The 16,314-nt window shown below is 40.7% G+C and overlaps 1 protein-coding gene across 6 annotated transcripts in view; it reads left to right on the top strand.

Moving 5' to 3' along the window:
* Positions 1-16,314, top strand: part of RASAL1 (RAS protein activator like 1) — a 68,258-nt gene that overhangs the window by 39,189 nt on the left and 12,755 nt on the right. For all 6 annotated transcript variants that reach the window (XM_056528739.1, XM_056528741.1, XM_056528743.1 and 3 more), the window contains 10 exons: positions 2,425-2,506; positions 3,591-3,737; positions 3,943-4,034; positions 7,475-7,592; positions 7,689-7,839; positions 8,080-8,144; positions 10,856-10,968; positions 12,123-12,315; positions 13,820-13,957; positions 14,391-14,535. In XM_056528739.1, the coding sequence (XP_056384714.1) occupies positions 2,425-2,506; positions 3,591-3,737; positions 3,943-4,034; positions 7,475-7,592; positions 7,689-7,839; positions 8,080-8,144; positions 10,856-10,968; positions 12,123-12,315; positions 13,820-13,957; positions 14,391-14,535 (1,244 nt within the window). The remainder of the gene's footprint in view (positions 1-2,424; positions 2,507-3,590; positions 3,738-3,942; positions 4,035-7,474; positions 7,593-7,688; positions 7,840-8,079; positions 8,145-10,855; positions 10,969-12,122; positions 12,316-13,819; positions 13,958-14,390; positions 14,536-16,314) is intronic.

Raw genomic sequence — 16,314 nt, 5'->3', positions numbered from 1 at the left:
GCTGTGCTGTGATTGGCCAGAGAAGTAGGGGAAAAGAGGTATATGTGTGTGTGTGTGTGTGTGTGTGTGTGTGGATTCTACTGGAAAAAAAGGCCCAGCTGTGGTTCCACCATTTTGAAATAAAGAGTGAAAAGTAGCATAAAATAAAAAGTGTGAAAAGTACCATTAAGAGGACTCAATAATAATAGTGAGAACCTGAAAATCACCTTGTGAAGGGTAAATCTAAAAAAGAAAAAAAAATACAATGCAGGTATTAAAAAAAATATTTTGAAATTACAGGTACACTTTGAGGTTTTAAGGAGGTCATGTAGTGACTTGGGTAGGGAACCTAACTTTGGTACTGCAAAGCAAGGCCTTTATGAAACAAAATGTTTACTACTGTATATCACATATTTATAACTCCATAGAAACATGGGATGAAGCAGCTGTGTTGAAGTTGGGATAGATGGCTCTGTACATAAAATCTGTCATCTGTATCCTACATTAGAGGTCCTCAATGCGGAGGTGGACACAGGGTTTTTAGGGACACCTACCATCTACCAACGATGGTTCCACCTATCAAAATTCTTTCCTGAGTTCATACCTGATAAAGGCTTTTCTCTTTTAAATCTCTCATTTGTATAACAGCATCCAAAATACCACAGATTCCTGACAAATGTCAGCTCTTTGACAGCAACCTTTATTTGCGTCACTATGGGGGTCATTGCACTACCCCCTCCCAGGTAATAGCTGTCATAGGCTGCCCTAGAATTCCGCACTTTTTAGATTGTGATATCTTTTATAAAGGTTTCCTTGATGTTTTGTAACAAATGTATGTGCCTGAGAAATATGACCCTAGATCTAGACATTTAATGACAATTTGCTAGCTGTGAGCGTGAAGCTGAAAAGATTGTAGTTTCCTAGCAACAGGTTTAAGCGCATAGCAACACGGGAGTCATTTGAAGTGTGAGGATAGCTGGAATCAAAGGAGAATTGGAAGTCTATATAAGGCTATTCACATGCAAAAATCCCATGGGGACGCAATGAATGCGAGCTATGGCATCGCTGCTTAAAACAACATGCTGTGAAGAAGGATAATATATTAACTGTGTTCTGGCAAGCGGGGTTAACAAGATCACAATGACAGACTATTTGATCATGTACACTATATAACTCTCCCTTTACAGTGCATGGTACCAGCAACCAATGCTAAACTGTAATAAAATAAATGAATGTATGTTTGAAGATGTATCCTTTTTATAAGGAGGAGTAGTGCATTTTATAGGATGGGTAAGGGTTGCTGGCATGTGAAGAGTTTAGTTAGTACCAAGTGATTTACCAACCAGAAATGTATTTGCCCCTTTTTACCCCACCTCTGGAGCAAAAAAAGAGAGAAGTAAAGTTTTTGTATTACCTTAAAATTGTTTCAAGCATGCCACTGGGGGTCTCAGTGTAGCAGCCTCAAATGCCCCTTTTACAAATGCCCATGTTATTGCCTATTGCTAGCCACGGATTTTCCTGTTATAGTGTGTGCCTTCCACAGATGTCCCACTACAGCATGTGCCAACCACAGATGTCACATTTACATTGTAAATCAGTCACAGATATATATATATATATATATATATATATATATATATATATATATATATCCACATTGTAGATTACAGGTGTCTCCTTAACAGTGTCTCCTTAACAGTGAAAGTCACAGATATATCCCCATAACAGAAAAAGACACAGATGGATCCAGGGGTCAAGTTCTGGGAAGAAAAGTGCAGGAACTCACCCAAGCTTTCCACTGAAGGGCTGGTCCTGCAGAAGTACTGCTAATGGGACTGGTGTTCATGCTGTGGAAAAAGTGCAGGAACTTAGTTCCCACGCGTTCCTGCAGGACTTGAGCCCTGGATGTGTATCCCCATACCAGTAAAAGACAGTTGTATGCCCATAACAGAATGACACTAAAGAATGAAGACATTGGAGCATTCACAGCAAAGAGATACAGGGAGATTGCTCCAATTTCTTCAATCTTCTGTTTTTTGTAGTTCCATGCAGCTTACTCGCCTGTTGTGTAGCACGACCTTATAATTCTCACCACGCTCCTTCTTCACCTAGCTGATCAGGACAGCCCATTATAAACATGGACAGTGCTGGTATCATCTATTTAGCTGGATGTTCCATCCACATAACATTGAAAGAGACAGCTGTATCCCCATAACAGTGAAAGACACATATTCCCCAATGAAAGCCACAAGTGAAAATAAATAACAAAAAACTGCAATGTAAGTAGATTTTGTGATAAGCTATTGGATGTTCTTTTAGATTTAGTTTTTACCGAGTTGTATTTTTTTATAGATGCTGTGAGTACTGTAAATGAAGATGTGTTTATTGTTTTTGTAATGTGCATTTGATTATATTACTCTTATTTTCTTCTTGTATCTTATTCAGAGATCTAGCACCGCGGGACATTTCTGGAACGTCAGATCCGTTTGTGCGAATCTTCTGCAACAATCAGACTTTGGAGACCTCAGTGAGTTGTGCTGCCCATTTAGCCAAATTGTTGTGGATACTGAACATTTATATCATAAGGAGAGCATTAGACAAACTTTATCCAAATTTTGGTGAAGCAGCCAACTATATAATGTGTATGGGGGAAGGGTCCATGATCTCTCCTTCCCAGTGGCAGACATTGGGGGAAAGAAAGATTGGGCATGATGAATATTCTAAATCCTTTGTTCTTATGGGAAATGAGCTCTTCTCTACTCATTGAGACTAAATAAACACTGAGCCAGGTCGAGTATGCATAGGGAAGTCAGGCGGTATAGCAGTTGGCTGAAGAGACATGCAGCTGCCATCGATTGAGGGTGGGTAGACTTCAGGATCTTTGCATTATTACTATAAAGAATACACAGTCTCTTAATCTTCTGCTTTGCCTCTAGGTATTTGGGTTTGTTTTGTAAATCACATTTTATTGAGCATCAAACTGTGTAGAAATGTTTGGTAAACATTAAAAAGACGACACTGACCTGAAGTCATGATTCCTAACTGCTGACTGCAGAATTCCTATCCAAAAAAACAATAACAGCTTACGGTTATATTGTGTCACTGAAGCGGTCATTTAAAGGAGTATCCCAGTATCAGTACAAAGAAGATTATTCTTTACATAATATAAAGTTATTACATTTAAATATCCTTTCTGTCTTTCTCTATCAATAGCTTTATGTAAGTTTACAGCTTGTTACAGATGTAAGGGGGAAAAAACCCCATATCTCTCCCTTTTAAGGTATACTCCCCTGATTGACTTTGAGTGTGACGGGCTTGAGGGCCACTTTGTATGGCGGTTACATCGGCACTGCCATACTCTGCCAGAGTTGCTGGGCACCAGGAAACATAGTTTGTAATAAGGGTACAACTGAGTGACCAGTGGTCTGTGGAACTGTGCAAGAACCCTTTGGCACTAAAACATTATAGTTAGTGTGTCATGTCTGTCAATGTGTATGTTTGGACATTAGTAGCTAAACAACTATACAAATGCAGATGCACACTATTTTTGCTTAAGCCTCTCTTATTCATGCTGTAGACCTTTGCTATACTACCTAATAGTTTGCTTTCAGGTGATTAAAAGAACGCGTTTTCCACGTTGGCATGAAGTACTTGAATTTGACTTGCGAGGTATAGAGGAACTAGATCCTGTAGATCAAGTGATCAGTATTGAAGTTTGGGACTGGGATATGGTTGGAAAGAATGACTTTCTTGGCCGTGTAAGTCTCCTGTAACCACCTGTAAAGTTTGCTTCCCTTTTTATTTTATTTTTTATCCTTTTTTCTGTGTTTTTAATCCTTTTCCTACTGTATCACTTGCCATGACTTACATACTTTGTATATCAATGAACTTCTCAGTATTGTCTCACTCCTTGCATGTTTGAACAATGTCTTCCATCACTCACCCTGTTAACACCCCCTTCAGGTGTGCTTTCCCTTGGAGCCCCTACACAGAAACCCTGCGGTGACTGGCTGGTTTCGCCTCCTGCCTTTTGGAAACGCGGAGGAGGAGAATGGGTAGAATGATGCTTGTTGTGTGCTGTCATAATGTGATGATGCCCTCAAAGATAGAGAACTGGAACATCCCATTAAAGTGTGCCTGTTACCATGTCCTAAAGTTGCACTTCTGTCTAGATATTACATCTAACACTCCTAGATTACATAGACTGTTAAGTATCAACTTATAAATACATAGTGATTCAGTTTACAGATATGTCTTATTAAGATTTGGTCTTCAGATGAGCAAGTCCTATACATATGTTGCCCATGCCAAGCTGACTGACCATTTGAAGCTATGATCCCCAGAGATAGTTTTTGGCCCAAGTAGTTCTTATAACATATATGATTCATGTAAAATCAAACTCTACAATTTTTGGGAAACCTCCTTAAAGATCAACAGTAATTGTTTCAACTACATGTCTTCTCCTGAATGTGGTGTGTTAAGGCAATTCTATTCTATTGCTGTGTTGATAACTTACCAACTTATTGGCTTGAAAGGGCCATTGACTACAAATTTTCAAAAAAACTTAAACAATGGTCTTCGGGAGCTGAAATCCATGGTGACAGGAGCACTTTTAACCACCTATTATACATTTTGTTTTGATCTTACCTGTGGATAATGTAATTATTATTACGCAAGACAGGAATGTGAAGACAATGATAATTAGAACTTACAGAAATTCATATTTTAGCATTTTCTTATTGGAATAGAAAGTCAGACACTTATAATGATTTAGAACAAAAATACATATTTCCCACAATCTCATTGCTCTTTCTATAAGTTTGGTGCCACTACCTAAACTAGCTCAACTACCCAATTACTAGCTCATATTTAGCATGATCAGCTCCAACTACTCCTGGGTATAGTAGTCTCACTTTCCTCCATTGTGTAAAGATAATGTGCTAATAATTTATTTTGTATTCCTATTAATATGATTATGATTTATTATTATTATAAGTTAAAGGAGTGGATTTTTTTTTTAAATGGTGCCAGAAAGTTAAATAGATTTGTAAATAACTTCTATGAAAAAAATCTTAATCCTTCCAGTAGTTATTAGCAGCTGTATACTACAGAGGAAATTCCTTTCTTTTTGAATTTCTTTTCTGTCTGTCCACAGTGCTCTCTGCTGACACCTCTGTCCATGTCAGGAATTGTCCAGAGCAGCATAGGTTTGCAATGGGGATTTTCTCCTGCTCTGGACAGTTCCTGACATGGACAGAGGTGTCAGCAGAGAGCACTGTGGACAGACAGTAAAGAAAGTTAAAAAGAAAAAAATTTCTTCTGTAGTATACAGCTGCTAATGAGGACTTCTATTAATTTTTTTTAATAGTTTCAGTAATTTACAAATCTGTTTAACTTTCTGGAGCCAGTTGACTTAAAGGGGTAGTCCAGTGGTGAAAAACGTATCCCCTATCCTAAGGATAGGGGGATAAGTTTGAGATCTCGGGGGGTCCAACTGAGTGGGGCCCCCTGCGATCTCTCTGTACGGGGGCCAGGCTCTCAGGCCAGATAGCGGGTGTCGACCCCCGCAGGAAGCGGCGGCCGACACGACCCCTCAATACATCTCTATGGCAGAGCCGGAGATTGCCGAAGGCAGCGCTTTGGCTCTGCCATAGAGTTGTATTGAGGGGGCGTGTCGGCTGCCGCTTCGTGCGGAGGTCGACACGCCCCCTTCCCGCGGGTTGTCAGGGCTCCGTACAGGAGATCACAGGGGGCCCCAGCGGTCGGACCCCCGCGATCTCAAACTTATCCCCTATCCTTAGGATAGGGGATAAGTTGTTCACCACTGGGTCGCCACTGGACTACTCCTTTAACCCCTTAAGGACGCAGGACGTAAATGTACGTCCTGGTGAGGTGGTACTTAACGCACCAGGACGTACATTTACGTCCTAAGCATAACCGCGGGCATCGGAGCGATGCCCGTGTCATGCGCGGCTGATCCCGGCGGCTGATCGCAGCCAGGGACCCGCCGGCAATGGCCGACGCCCGCGATCTCGCGGGCGTCCGCCATTAACCCCTCAGGTGCCGGGATCAATACAGATCCCGGCATCTGCGGCAGTTCGCGATTTAAATGAACGATCGGATCGCCCGCAGCGCTGCTGCGGGGATCCGATCATTCATAACGCCGCACGGAGGTCCCCTCACCTTCCTCCGTGCGGCTCCCGGCGTCTCCTGCTCTGGTCTGTGATCGAGCAGACCAGAGCAGGAGATGACCGATAATACTGATCTGTTCTATGTCCTATACATAGAACAGATCAGTATTAGCAATCATGGTATTGCTATGAATAGTCCCCTATGGGGACTATTCAAGTGTAAAAAAAAATGTAAAAAAATGTAAAAGTAAAAGTAAAAAAAAAGTGAAAAATCCCCTCCCCCAATAAAAAAGTAAAACGTCCGTTTTTTCCTATTTTACCCCCAAAAAGCGTAAAAAACATTTTTTATAGACATATTTGGTATCGCCGCGTGCGTAAATGTCCGAACTATTAAAATAAAATGTTAATGATCCCGTACGGTGAACGGCGTGAACGAAAAAAAATTTAAAAAGTCCAAAATTCCTACTTTTTTAATACATTTTATTAAAAAAAAAATTATAAAAAATGTATTAAAAGTTTTTTATATACAAATGTGGTATCAAAAAAAAGTACAGATCATGGCGCAAAAAATGAGCCCCCATACCGCCGCTTATACGGAAAAATAAAAAAGTTATAGGTCATCAAAATAAAGGGATTATAAACGTACTAATTTGGTTAAAAAGTTTGTGATTTTTTTTAAGCGCAACAATAATATAAAAGTATATAATAATGGGTATCATTTTAATCGTATTGACCCTCAGAATAAAGAACACATGTCATTTTTACCAGAAATTGTACGGCGTGAAAACAAAACCTTCCAAAATTAGCAAAATTGCGTTTTTCGTTTTAATTTCCCCACAAAAATAGTGTTTTTTGGTTGCGCCATACATTTTATGATATAATGAGTGATGTCATTACAAAGGACAACTGGTCGCGCAAAAAACAAGCCCTCATACTAGTCTGTGGATGAAAATATAAAAGAGTTATGATTTTTAGAAGGCGAGGAGGAAAAAATGAAAACGTAAAAATTAAATTGTCTGAGTCCTTAAGGCCAAAATGGGCTGAGTCCTTAAGGGGTTAAAAAGACCTATAAAAAAAAAAAATTTTTTAATCTTCTACAACCCCCTCCCTACCCACATTCAACAACCGCAGCAAATGTCTTTCAAACTTTGCAGCTTAAATTAATACACTTCATAACACCAAGATATATTACAGTGATCTGCTGAATGAATTTAAGAATATAACAACTCCATGGCTTCGTAGTGTAATTGTGAGCAACACAGCTTTGTGTAGATGTAGTTGTTCTTGTGTTCAGTAAATGTGCATGTATGTCTCTGTTCACTGATTTTGGTGGGTATCACATTGCTTGTTGTTCTGCCTTTCAGAGGGAAGCTTGGGTCCTTGCGTGTCAAAGTGAACCTATCTGAGGAGCGCATTCTGCCTTCTCTTTATTATCAGAACCTCATTCAGCTCCTTGTGGAGTCAGTTCAATCCCCTGACCAGGTGGGATGCTTACAGCTGTTAAATAATTCATTGAGGCCTTGTATCTTCTGTGGGTTCACAGGGGGCATGTGAATGTATTTTACTGCTTTCACACAGGGAGACTCCAGTGTTCTGGATCTTCTGGAGGAGATGTGCTCAGCTGAGAGCAGACAAGAAGTAGCTTTGAAGCTGGTGAAAATTTTTCTAGGCCAAGGACTGGCAGTAACCTTCCTTGACAAACTAAATATGAGAGAGGTGAATCGAACTGGTGAGTTCACCTTAGTCAGATCCTCCCCTTACATTACCCTATGCTCCAGTCATCTCACATATCATTTCATTTCTAGCTCCAGCACATGTGTCTTACCTGACAAGCATGCAGACAACTAGGTTTCTGGGACATTAAGACCTTGAGTAACATTTGCAGCATGTCCTTGTTTATGTACTCTGTCCTACGTGAGATCTAAAAAGGACCTCACTTTATGAACACTTCTCTTCATGTCATTTATAGGTGACCCAAATACTCTTTTCCGTTCAAACTCGCTTGCTTCAAAATCAGTGGAGCAGTATATGAAGGTAATGTGAAACCTTGCTTATTCTCTTAAAGGGAATATATCATTAAAAAAAGGACCTATTGTTTAAGTCATGTTTTGTTAAACATTTTTTTTTAAATAATTCTTGGTGTTTTTCCTATTTTCCCATCTTACTATCTATATTAGAAAACAACCCTGATATTAAGCAGTTTTCATTATGGCCACTAGGCCTAAAACTAAGTTAAGATCAGTATATAGATAACAGCTGAAGCTCACAGCAAAGCCTCCCCCTTCCATGCACAGTTCACAGAGCATTCCTAGTTAACTATCCTATTCATGTGAATAGTGTCTGGGCCAGTGTATTGAATTTATGTCCATATGGCTTGCTGTGAAGTTTATCTCCAAATGCTATTGTTAAAAACAGTGTATTCAAGATGTCTGCTCCCCATAATCATTTACAAAAAATTTAAATAAATAATACAATAGAAATACAGAAGAAAGAGAACATTTTTCAGTATCTGAAATTCCCTGGTATTTCCTGGTATGGCTTTGTGGTGGCCACTGGGTGTTAGTAGGACGTACCTTGATCACTTCGTGATGCCAGGGCACTGTTTATCTGATCCACGGGTCGAAGGGGGGAAGCAGTCTTCCTGGGCCAGACATGCTGAGTCAATAAAAACACCAACGTAAGGTTACGGTTAACTGCTTTTACTGAGCTTTTGAAGTTGGTATAACACAAACAGATGGCCTTAGTGTGAGAGTGCAGCGTACCCCTTGTGAGCCTTGTTGCTGTTCTGAGACTTGTGGTGCTTTTCACCGGACAGAATTGTAGAATTTGTGGTTCCTGTAGCTTGGATCCTTCCAAGGCACTGTAAATTATTCTGCAGGGGCATGTAATCCTCCTGCAAGTGACACTTGTAGGATGACCAGTAGTGAACTGAAGTAGGCCTCTGGTTAGGACACACGGCACAGCACACCTGAGCTAAGCTGTTGCTTAAGAGCACACACTAGGTGAACTAACTGTGTGCTGACTAACTCCTCCCCTGCATAGCACTATACAGAGGGGACTTTTGGGGTCTCATTGGCTCACATGGTCACATGGGTTTTGCTGCTCACAATTTTAAAGGCACAGTAACATATTAAACTTTCATACATGGAATCATAATCAAATTAATTTAAGAAAAATATATTAATTTACCGTATTTATCGGCGTATAACACGCACTTTTTAGGCTAAAATTTTTAGCCTAAAGTCTATGTGCGTGTTATACGCCGATACCGCCCCAGGAAAGGCAGGGGGAGAGAGGCCGTCGCTGCCCGCTTCTCTCCCCCTGCCTTCCCTGGGGTCTAGAGCCCTATTGCCGGCCCTTCTCACCCCCTGGCTATCGGCGCCGCTGCCCGTTCCGTCCCCCTGACTATCGGTACCGGCGCCAATAGCCAGGGGGAGAGAAGGGGAAGCGGCACCCATTGCCGGCGCCGCTGCTCCGTTGCCTCCCCCCATCCCCGGTGGCATAATTACCTGAGTCGGGGCCGCGCTGCTGCAGGCCTCCGGCGTGCGTCCCCGGCGTCGTTGCTATGCGCTGAACGGCGTGGCGCATGACGTCAGTGCGCCGTGCATAGCAACGACGCAGGGGACGCACGCCGGAGGCCTGCAGCAGCGCGGACCCGACTCAGGTAATTATGCCACCGGGGATGGGGGGAGGCAACGGGGCAGCGGCGCCGGCAATGGGTGCCGCTGCCCCTTCTCTCCCCCTGGCTGTCGGCGCCGCTTCTCTCCCCCTGGCTATCCCCCTGGCGCCGATAACCAGGGGGTGAGAAGGGCCGATAGCAGCGCTCTAGACCCCAGGGAAGGCAGGGGGAGAGAAGCGGGCAGCGACGGCCTCTCTCCCCCTGCCTTTCCTGGGGGTATATCGGGGTATACACGCGCGCACACGCACCCTCATTTTACCATGGATATTTGGGTAAAAAACTTTTTTTACCCAAATATCCTTGGTAAAATGAGGGTGCGTGTTATAGGCCGGTGCGTGGTATACCCCGATAAATACGGTATATTATACTTTACACATAATTTATATTACAAAGGAACACCAGTGGGCCCAACACTCTGTGCTGCCAGGCTGCCCGAGTCAGTTCTCAACCATGGGACAACCACTTGTGCTGGGATACCACAGCTTTGTAGGCATCCACTCATAAAACTGTTATGGATTGGTATCAACTGGTGGTGGAGAAGCTATGTTTGGAACCCCAGACTTACCTATTGAGACTGATTTGCTACAGATTTTCTAAGCAATTCACATTGCCATGCAGCAGATTACAACACCAGCAAAGTATATGGGATTTTTAGAATCTTATCTATACAAAGTGGACATTTTCCTCACTCAAACTGACCTGTGGTAAGGATGTTAAAATCTCCAACATGTCATTTTATGTTCTTTTTTTGCAATTATTACCATTGAAATCAATAGGAAAGGTAAACACCAAATTCTGCATGTTTTTTTCATATGTATTTGCTGCAAATTTTTCCACAAGTAACCTGTCTAGTATGCATTTACCTAGGTCTTGACCTCAAAGCAGCCTTAGGTAGTACACAGGCATTAGTAAGAACTGTAGATTTTATTATTTCCAAAGGCAAGTTCTGACATCTAGACAATTGTGTTGATATATGGATAAAGCAGAACTAGTAGGAGCAGCGGAACAAAATGATCCCTTCTTCCATTGTGTAAATAAAACCTACAATCTACCGTTCTTCTGTCAGATAGTGGGAATGCCATTCCTCCATGAAGTACTACGGCCTATTATTTCCAGAATCTTTGAGGAAAAGAAGTATGTTGAGCTTGATCCCTGCAAGATTGATCAGAACCGCAGTAGGTAAGAAGTGTTACTATTAAATGATTTTGCTTTAGAAATCTCCGTATGATATTCGGGTGTAGTTAAGAAATTTATAGACTACAATAACAGTGAAATGAACAATTGGATATATTTGTCTTGCACATTACACGTGGATGTAGGAATAATTAAGACGTCTGTGGGTCATCACTTTTATTGACAAGTAACATGTCCTGGAGCGACATAATTCTAGTGACTATAGTGACAACCCACAGTGTGAATAATGGCTACACTAACTTGGCTATGACATTTTTAGTTCAGATATTTTTCATTTGTGTAATGTTACATTGTGCCTGTCTCTGGGTCCATTATGATAACATATTAGCTGTACCAGGCAGTGCAGAGTGTCCCATTTCTCCAGATGCCATGCTATGTGTTCGTAATATGCATGCAAAAACTTGGTGTGCTTCATATAAAACCAAAGGAACATGGACATACAAAATGGAGCCATAGAATTTCATTGGTGCCAAATTGTGGCCTTACATTTAATTCGGTGGGGGCTGAAGTGATATAAAAACCGTCAATGATGTTCAAGTGTTATTTAGGGTCCACACTTAAGGCACACTGTCTACTGGATTATAAAGTGCAGTCAAGTGCTATGTAATTTGTTTGCATTTTATAAATAAATAGTAATAATATTATCCAAATAGAAAAGATATTCCTACGGCACTGCGAGTAATTGGAACATCGGTCTCTGGATTAAGAAAGTACTTTGCAGATGTGATGATGGTGGTGCTCAGGTATCAAAAAAAATGCAAGGTACATTTGTATGAAGAAAAGAAAAACCGGCCACTCACCATATTCGTCTTCTTGCTTTATTGCATAAAATACTCACATAAGAACATAGGGGAGAGGGAAGGAGCAGGGGGTACAAGCGTCAACAAGCTCCGTTTCGTACTAAATAAAGTGCTTCTTCCGGCCATGGCCGGAAGAAGCGCTTTATTTAGTACGAAACTGAGCTTGTTGCCGCTGGTACCCCCCCCCCCCCGCTCCTTCCCTCTCCCCTATGTTCTTATGTGAGTATTTTATGCAATAAAGCAAGAAGATGAATATGGTGAGTGGCCGGTTTTTCTTTTCTTCATACAAAAGTAATAATGTTATATTTTCAGTGTAAATTTGTTACCACTTCTTTGCAGACGTATCTCCTTTAAAGGTTCAGTTTCAGAACAGCAGATACGTGAGAGCAGTGTGGAATCTCTCAGGGGTTACCTGAGTGACATCATTGATGCCATCCTGGGTTCAGGTGAACAATGCCCGCCAGGAATGCGTCTTTGCTTCAAGCAGCTACATAAGCGGGTTGAGGAACGTTTTCCAGAACCCGCCAACCAGGTGAGTCTGACATTTTTTTTTTCAGCATTACAAAAATACATAGGTTGGATTAAGGGAAAAACTGTCATATCCAACCAAAAATTAGTTTTTCCTATTTTATGAACTCAGATTAAATTACTGGATAATCATCAATAATGTAACCAAAGATGCATTGGACTGTAGGACTCCCATTTTATTCTTAACTTTAAAAAAAAAAAAAGCAATTGTATTCCATGTAGGTATAAAGTCCTATTGCTTGACCCTTAGGCCAGGTTCACGTATTGCAGATTTTGATATTGTTTTGAATGCCTTTTATTTCTCTGAATTTTTTAAATTGAACTTTTCAACCATTAAAGAGTACCTGTCACCAAACTAAACTTTGAATATATTGTTCCTTCTGTAATTATAAGACACTTTGCTATTTACTTGCAGTTAAAATTCTCAACCTTTTATATGTTTTTAATGTGATTGAAAAAACAGCCACAAGGTGGCTCTGTTCTGTTCTCTGTGCAAGTCAAACAGTTAGTTTGGTCTCCTCCCATCCTGGCTGGAAGTGCGTGCGGGGCATGGCGAGGCACAGTTCTCTCAGGCTTCAGTGATTTCGCACCGGCTGGGGAACAACCACTTTCTCCTCTTTGGAGCTCACACAGTGTGAGCAAGGGATGAGGTATAATACACAGCTTTTTAAAGCTCTGAATTTTTTTTTTTTAGGGCAGGAGGGGAGTTAGGAGTAGTTAGGGAATATAATCTGTTAGTTTTGAAAATATGGTTTCATGACAGGTACTCTTTAAAGAACACTCAAGAAACAATAAGGCAAGTGGTTGACTTAGGAGAAGGTTCAGGAAATCAATACTAGTTGAGTAGCTGTAGAAATATGCAAAAAAAGATTTAAAGGAGTTCTCCAACTGAAATCTTTTATCCCCCGCTGTGCCTGGGCTGTAAAACTATACTTAATGAACTTTCGCTTACCTGCCTACGATCCCCCGTTATTCCGATATCGCCACCCGTGCTCTGGTCCCTGTCAGCTTCCTCTTCCTGCGGGTCGGTGACTTTACTCTGCGCTCAGCCTATCAGCGGCCACGACGGGACATTGCTGCGGCCGCTGATAGGCTGAGCCGCAGGAAGTGGAAGAGACCGGGACCGGAGAACGGGACGGCGATATCGGAACAACGGGGGATCGTAGGCAGGTAAGTGAAAGTTTATTATGTATAGTTTTACATCCCGGGCACAGTGGGGGTTAAACGTTTTAGCTTAGAGAACTCCTTTAAGATGCCTTTTATTTTGGCCAAAACTTGAAGTGGATCATAAATAAAGGAAAAAACTCCATCGGACATATACCTTTTTTCTTGGCATATAAAAACTGCAGTATGTGATCCTGTCCTTACAGTACAGTACTTAAAAATACTCTTTATAAAACTCATAACTTTATTTCCACATGAATTCTATATTTCTAAGAAAGTCATTGCTGTTCTCAAATACATGAGTGTGCAAATTGTGACTGATAATATTCTCTGCTTGAAACCAGGATGTGAAGTATGCGGCCATCAGTGGTTTCCTTTTCTTGCGCTTTTTTGCACCTGCTATCCTCACTCCTAAATTGTTCCACTTACGGGAGCATCACGCAGATCCACGCACTGCACGCACTTTACTCCTGCTCGCTAAGGTATCCCTTACAAGAATTAACCCCTCTTCTAACTATTGTAGGACTGTTGGCGCTGCATGCAATGCGCATTATTTATTGTCACTAATGTCTGTCATTCATTCCCACTACTATTCCCACATGCTAGTATGTATTCTTCTTCTTACAAAGTAAAGTATACCACCATACTAAATGCATCATAAGGAGTCTATATATTAATAATAAGCAATTTAGTATTTTTTTTTTACAAAATAACTGCATTGGGCACATTATGTCATAGTAAGCCTATACAGTGGCATGTGACTGAGCTGTCCATCAGTTGTATACCTCAGGAGAAACTTCCCTCCTATACAGTTTGATTGAGCTACAGGCATGATGTGAACAGAGCATTATCAATATGTTGCCAGCCATAGATCTTGTCTTGGTGATGTCTGTAATAACATACAGTATCATTTAGGCTGTACAGAGTATTGGGAATCTTGGGCAGCAGCTCGGTCATGGAAAAGAACAGTGGATGTCTCCTTTACATCCACTTATTCAACAGAGCGTTGGGCGTTTGCGGGACTTCTTGGACAAACTTATAGACATGGAAAGTGATGTTGGTAAGATGGTTTTCAAATCATGTAGATAGAAATTCATACTTCATTTTATAATGTTACATTACACTTCCACCCTGCCAGTTATCCTTACCTTTCTGTCTCCCACAATGGTTCTTATCTCTGTGACACTTGATATTCCGATGAGATTCAATGGAAAGGGCATTATGGAATGGATAACTGATGTCTACATGTATCGATCTGTCGATCTGTTTATTAGTAGATAAATAATAATATTATTATTAATAAGATATTACTTTTAGAATATGATGAGCTATATGATAAAAAAGTGTATCTGTACTTCTTATCATTAACCTAATTGAAGGACCTTACAGTTAGGGTACATTCACATGACATCTTTTCCTGATGAAACAAATGTTGCCGAAATGTTGAGGTTAGCTTCTGTCACATATTTGATTTGATATGTATTTTAAAAAAAATCTATCTATCTATATTTATATCTATATTTATATATCTTATCTCTCATAAGTGAGTCCACTCCTCACATTTTTGTAAATATTTTATTATATCTTTTATATGACAACAGTGAAGAAATGACACTCTGCTACAATGTACAGTAGTGAATGTACAGCCTGTATAAGAGTGTTTAATGTTGTGTCCCCTCAAAATAATTCTAATGTAGATGTCACGTAACTGAATGATGTTAACCTAATGTTCCTCTGTGTCCCCACACATCTTTTGATATAAAAGCTGTTCCTGAACACACAACCCAGGAATGAGACCTCTGAAACCAAGGTTCCATAATACAACTTGTAGCTTTACAAAGCTCCTGATGTAAATCCAGTACAATACAAATACCAGAGACTAGCTTGGGAAAGTACAGCTTTGAGTAGTGCAACTTAGGATTCAGGAGTTAATTTTGTCACTGTTCCTTTAAATGTAGCTTCTTTAGCAGATACTGAAGAAATAACTGTTTAGTGCTTTCTTGGTATGTGGACATTAATGTAACTAATAATGATACACAAGCTCCCAGTCCAAAGTACTGGATGAGAATCTTGCATGTTTATAACCATGGTGCAATGCAATTAAAGACTCCACTTTTGGTGGTAATCTGTGGCACGACACTCGGAGAAGTGTATCCCGGGTCCTCCCAGACGTAAACAGGCTTGCACTGGAGCATCGGTGGCATATAGAAGGCTTTTGCACCTCTATGGAAACCCTAGTATGACTCGAAACCATAATACACCTTACTAGAAACTAGGGCAACAACTAATCGATTAATTGGCAACTAATCAGTTATGAAAATAGTTGTCAAGTGTTTTCATAATCGATTAATCGGGCGTGGATTAGTTGGTCAGCCAATTTCTAAGGTTCACATACACTAAGCGATTATCACTATGTATATATGCAACTGTGCTCCTAGGCAGATCACACCTGATCCTCTGCTTCCTGTAGCTCCTTTCTGCAGCTATCGTGAGTCCCTAGTTGTCAGGCTCTGTACGTATTTAAATATAATATACTGCTACTCCTCTCAGCCTCCGCAAATCTTAGCAACTAGCCAACCCCACTAACACACAATGCATCCCTTACCTAAAACACACAGAAGACCCCCGGCCCAATCCCCTTCCCTCATTAACTTCCTCCCTTTTCTGACGCACAAATTATCTTCTTCTCCACTATGGTTATTTTTATCTGATTAGTCGATTAATCGAAACAGTAATCAGCTAACTAGTCAAATATGAAAATAATCGTTAGTTAGCAGTCTTACTAGAAACCTTACTCTTAATAGAGATACAGTATGTGATAAAACATTTTTTTTCCTTA

This window comes from Hyla sarda, chromosome 1 (genome assembly GCF_029499605.1).
Source record: "Hyla sarda isolate aHylSar1 chromosome 1, aHylSar1.hap1, whole genome shotgun sequence".
Taxonomy (NCBI): domain Eukaryota; kingdom Metazoa; phylum Chordata; class Amphibia; order Anura; family Hylidae; genus Hyla; species Hyla sarda.
Note: the sequence above shows the minus strand (reverse complement) of the source record. Positions and strands in the feature narration are given on the sequence as shown.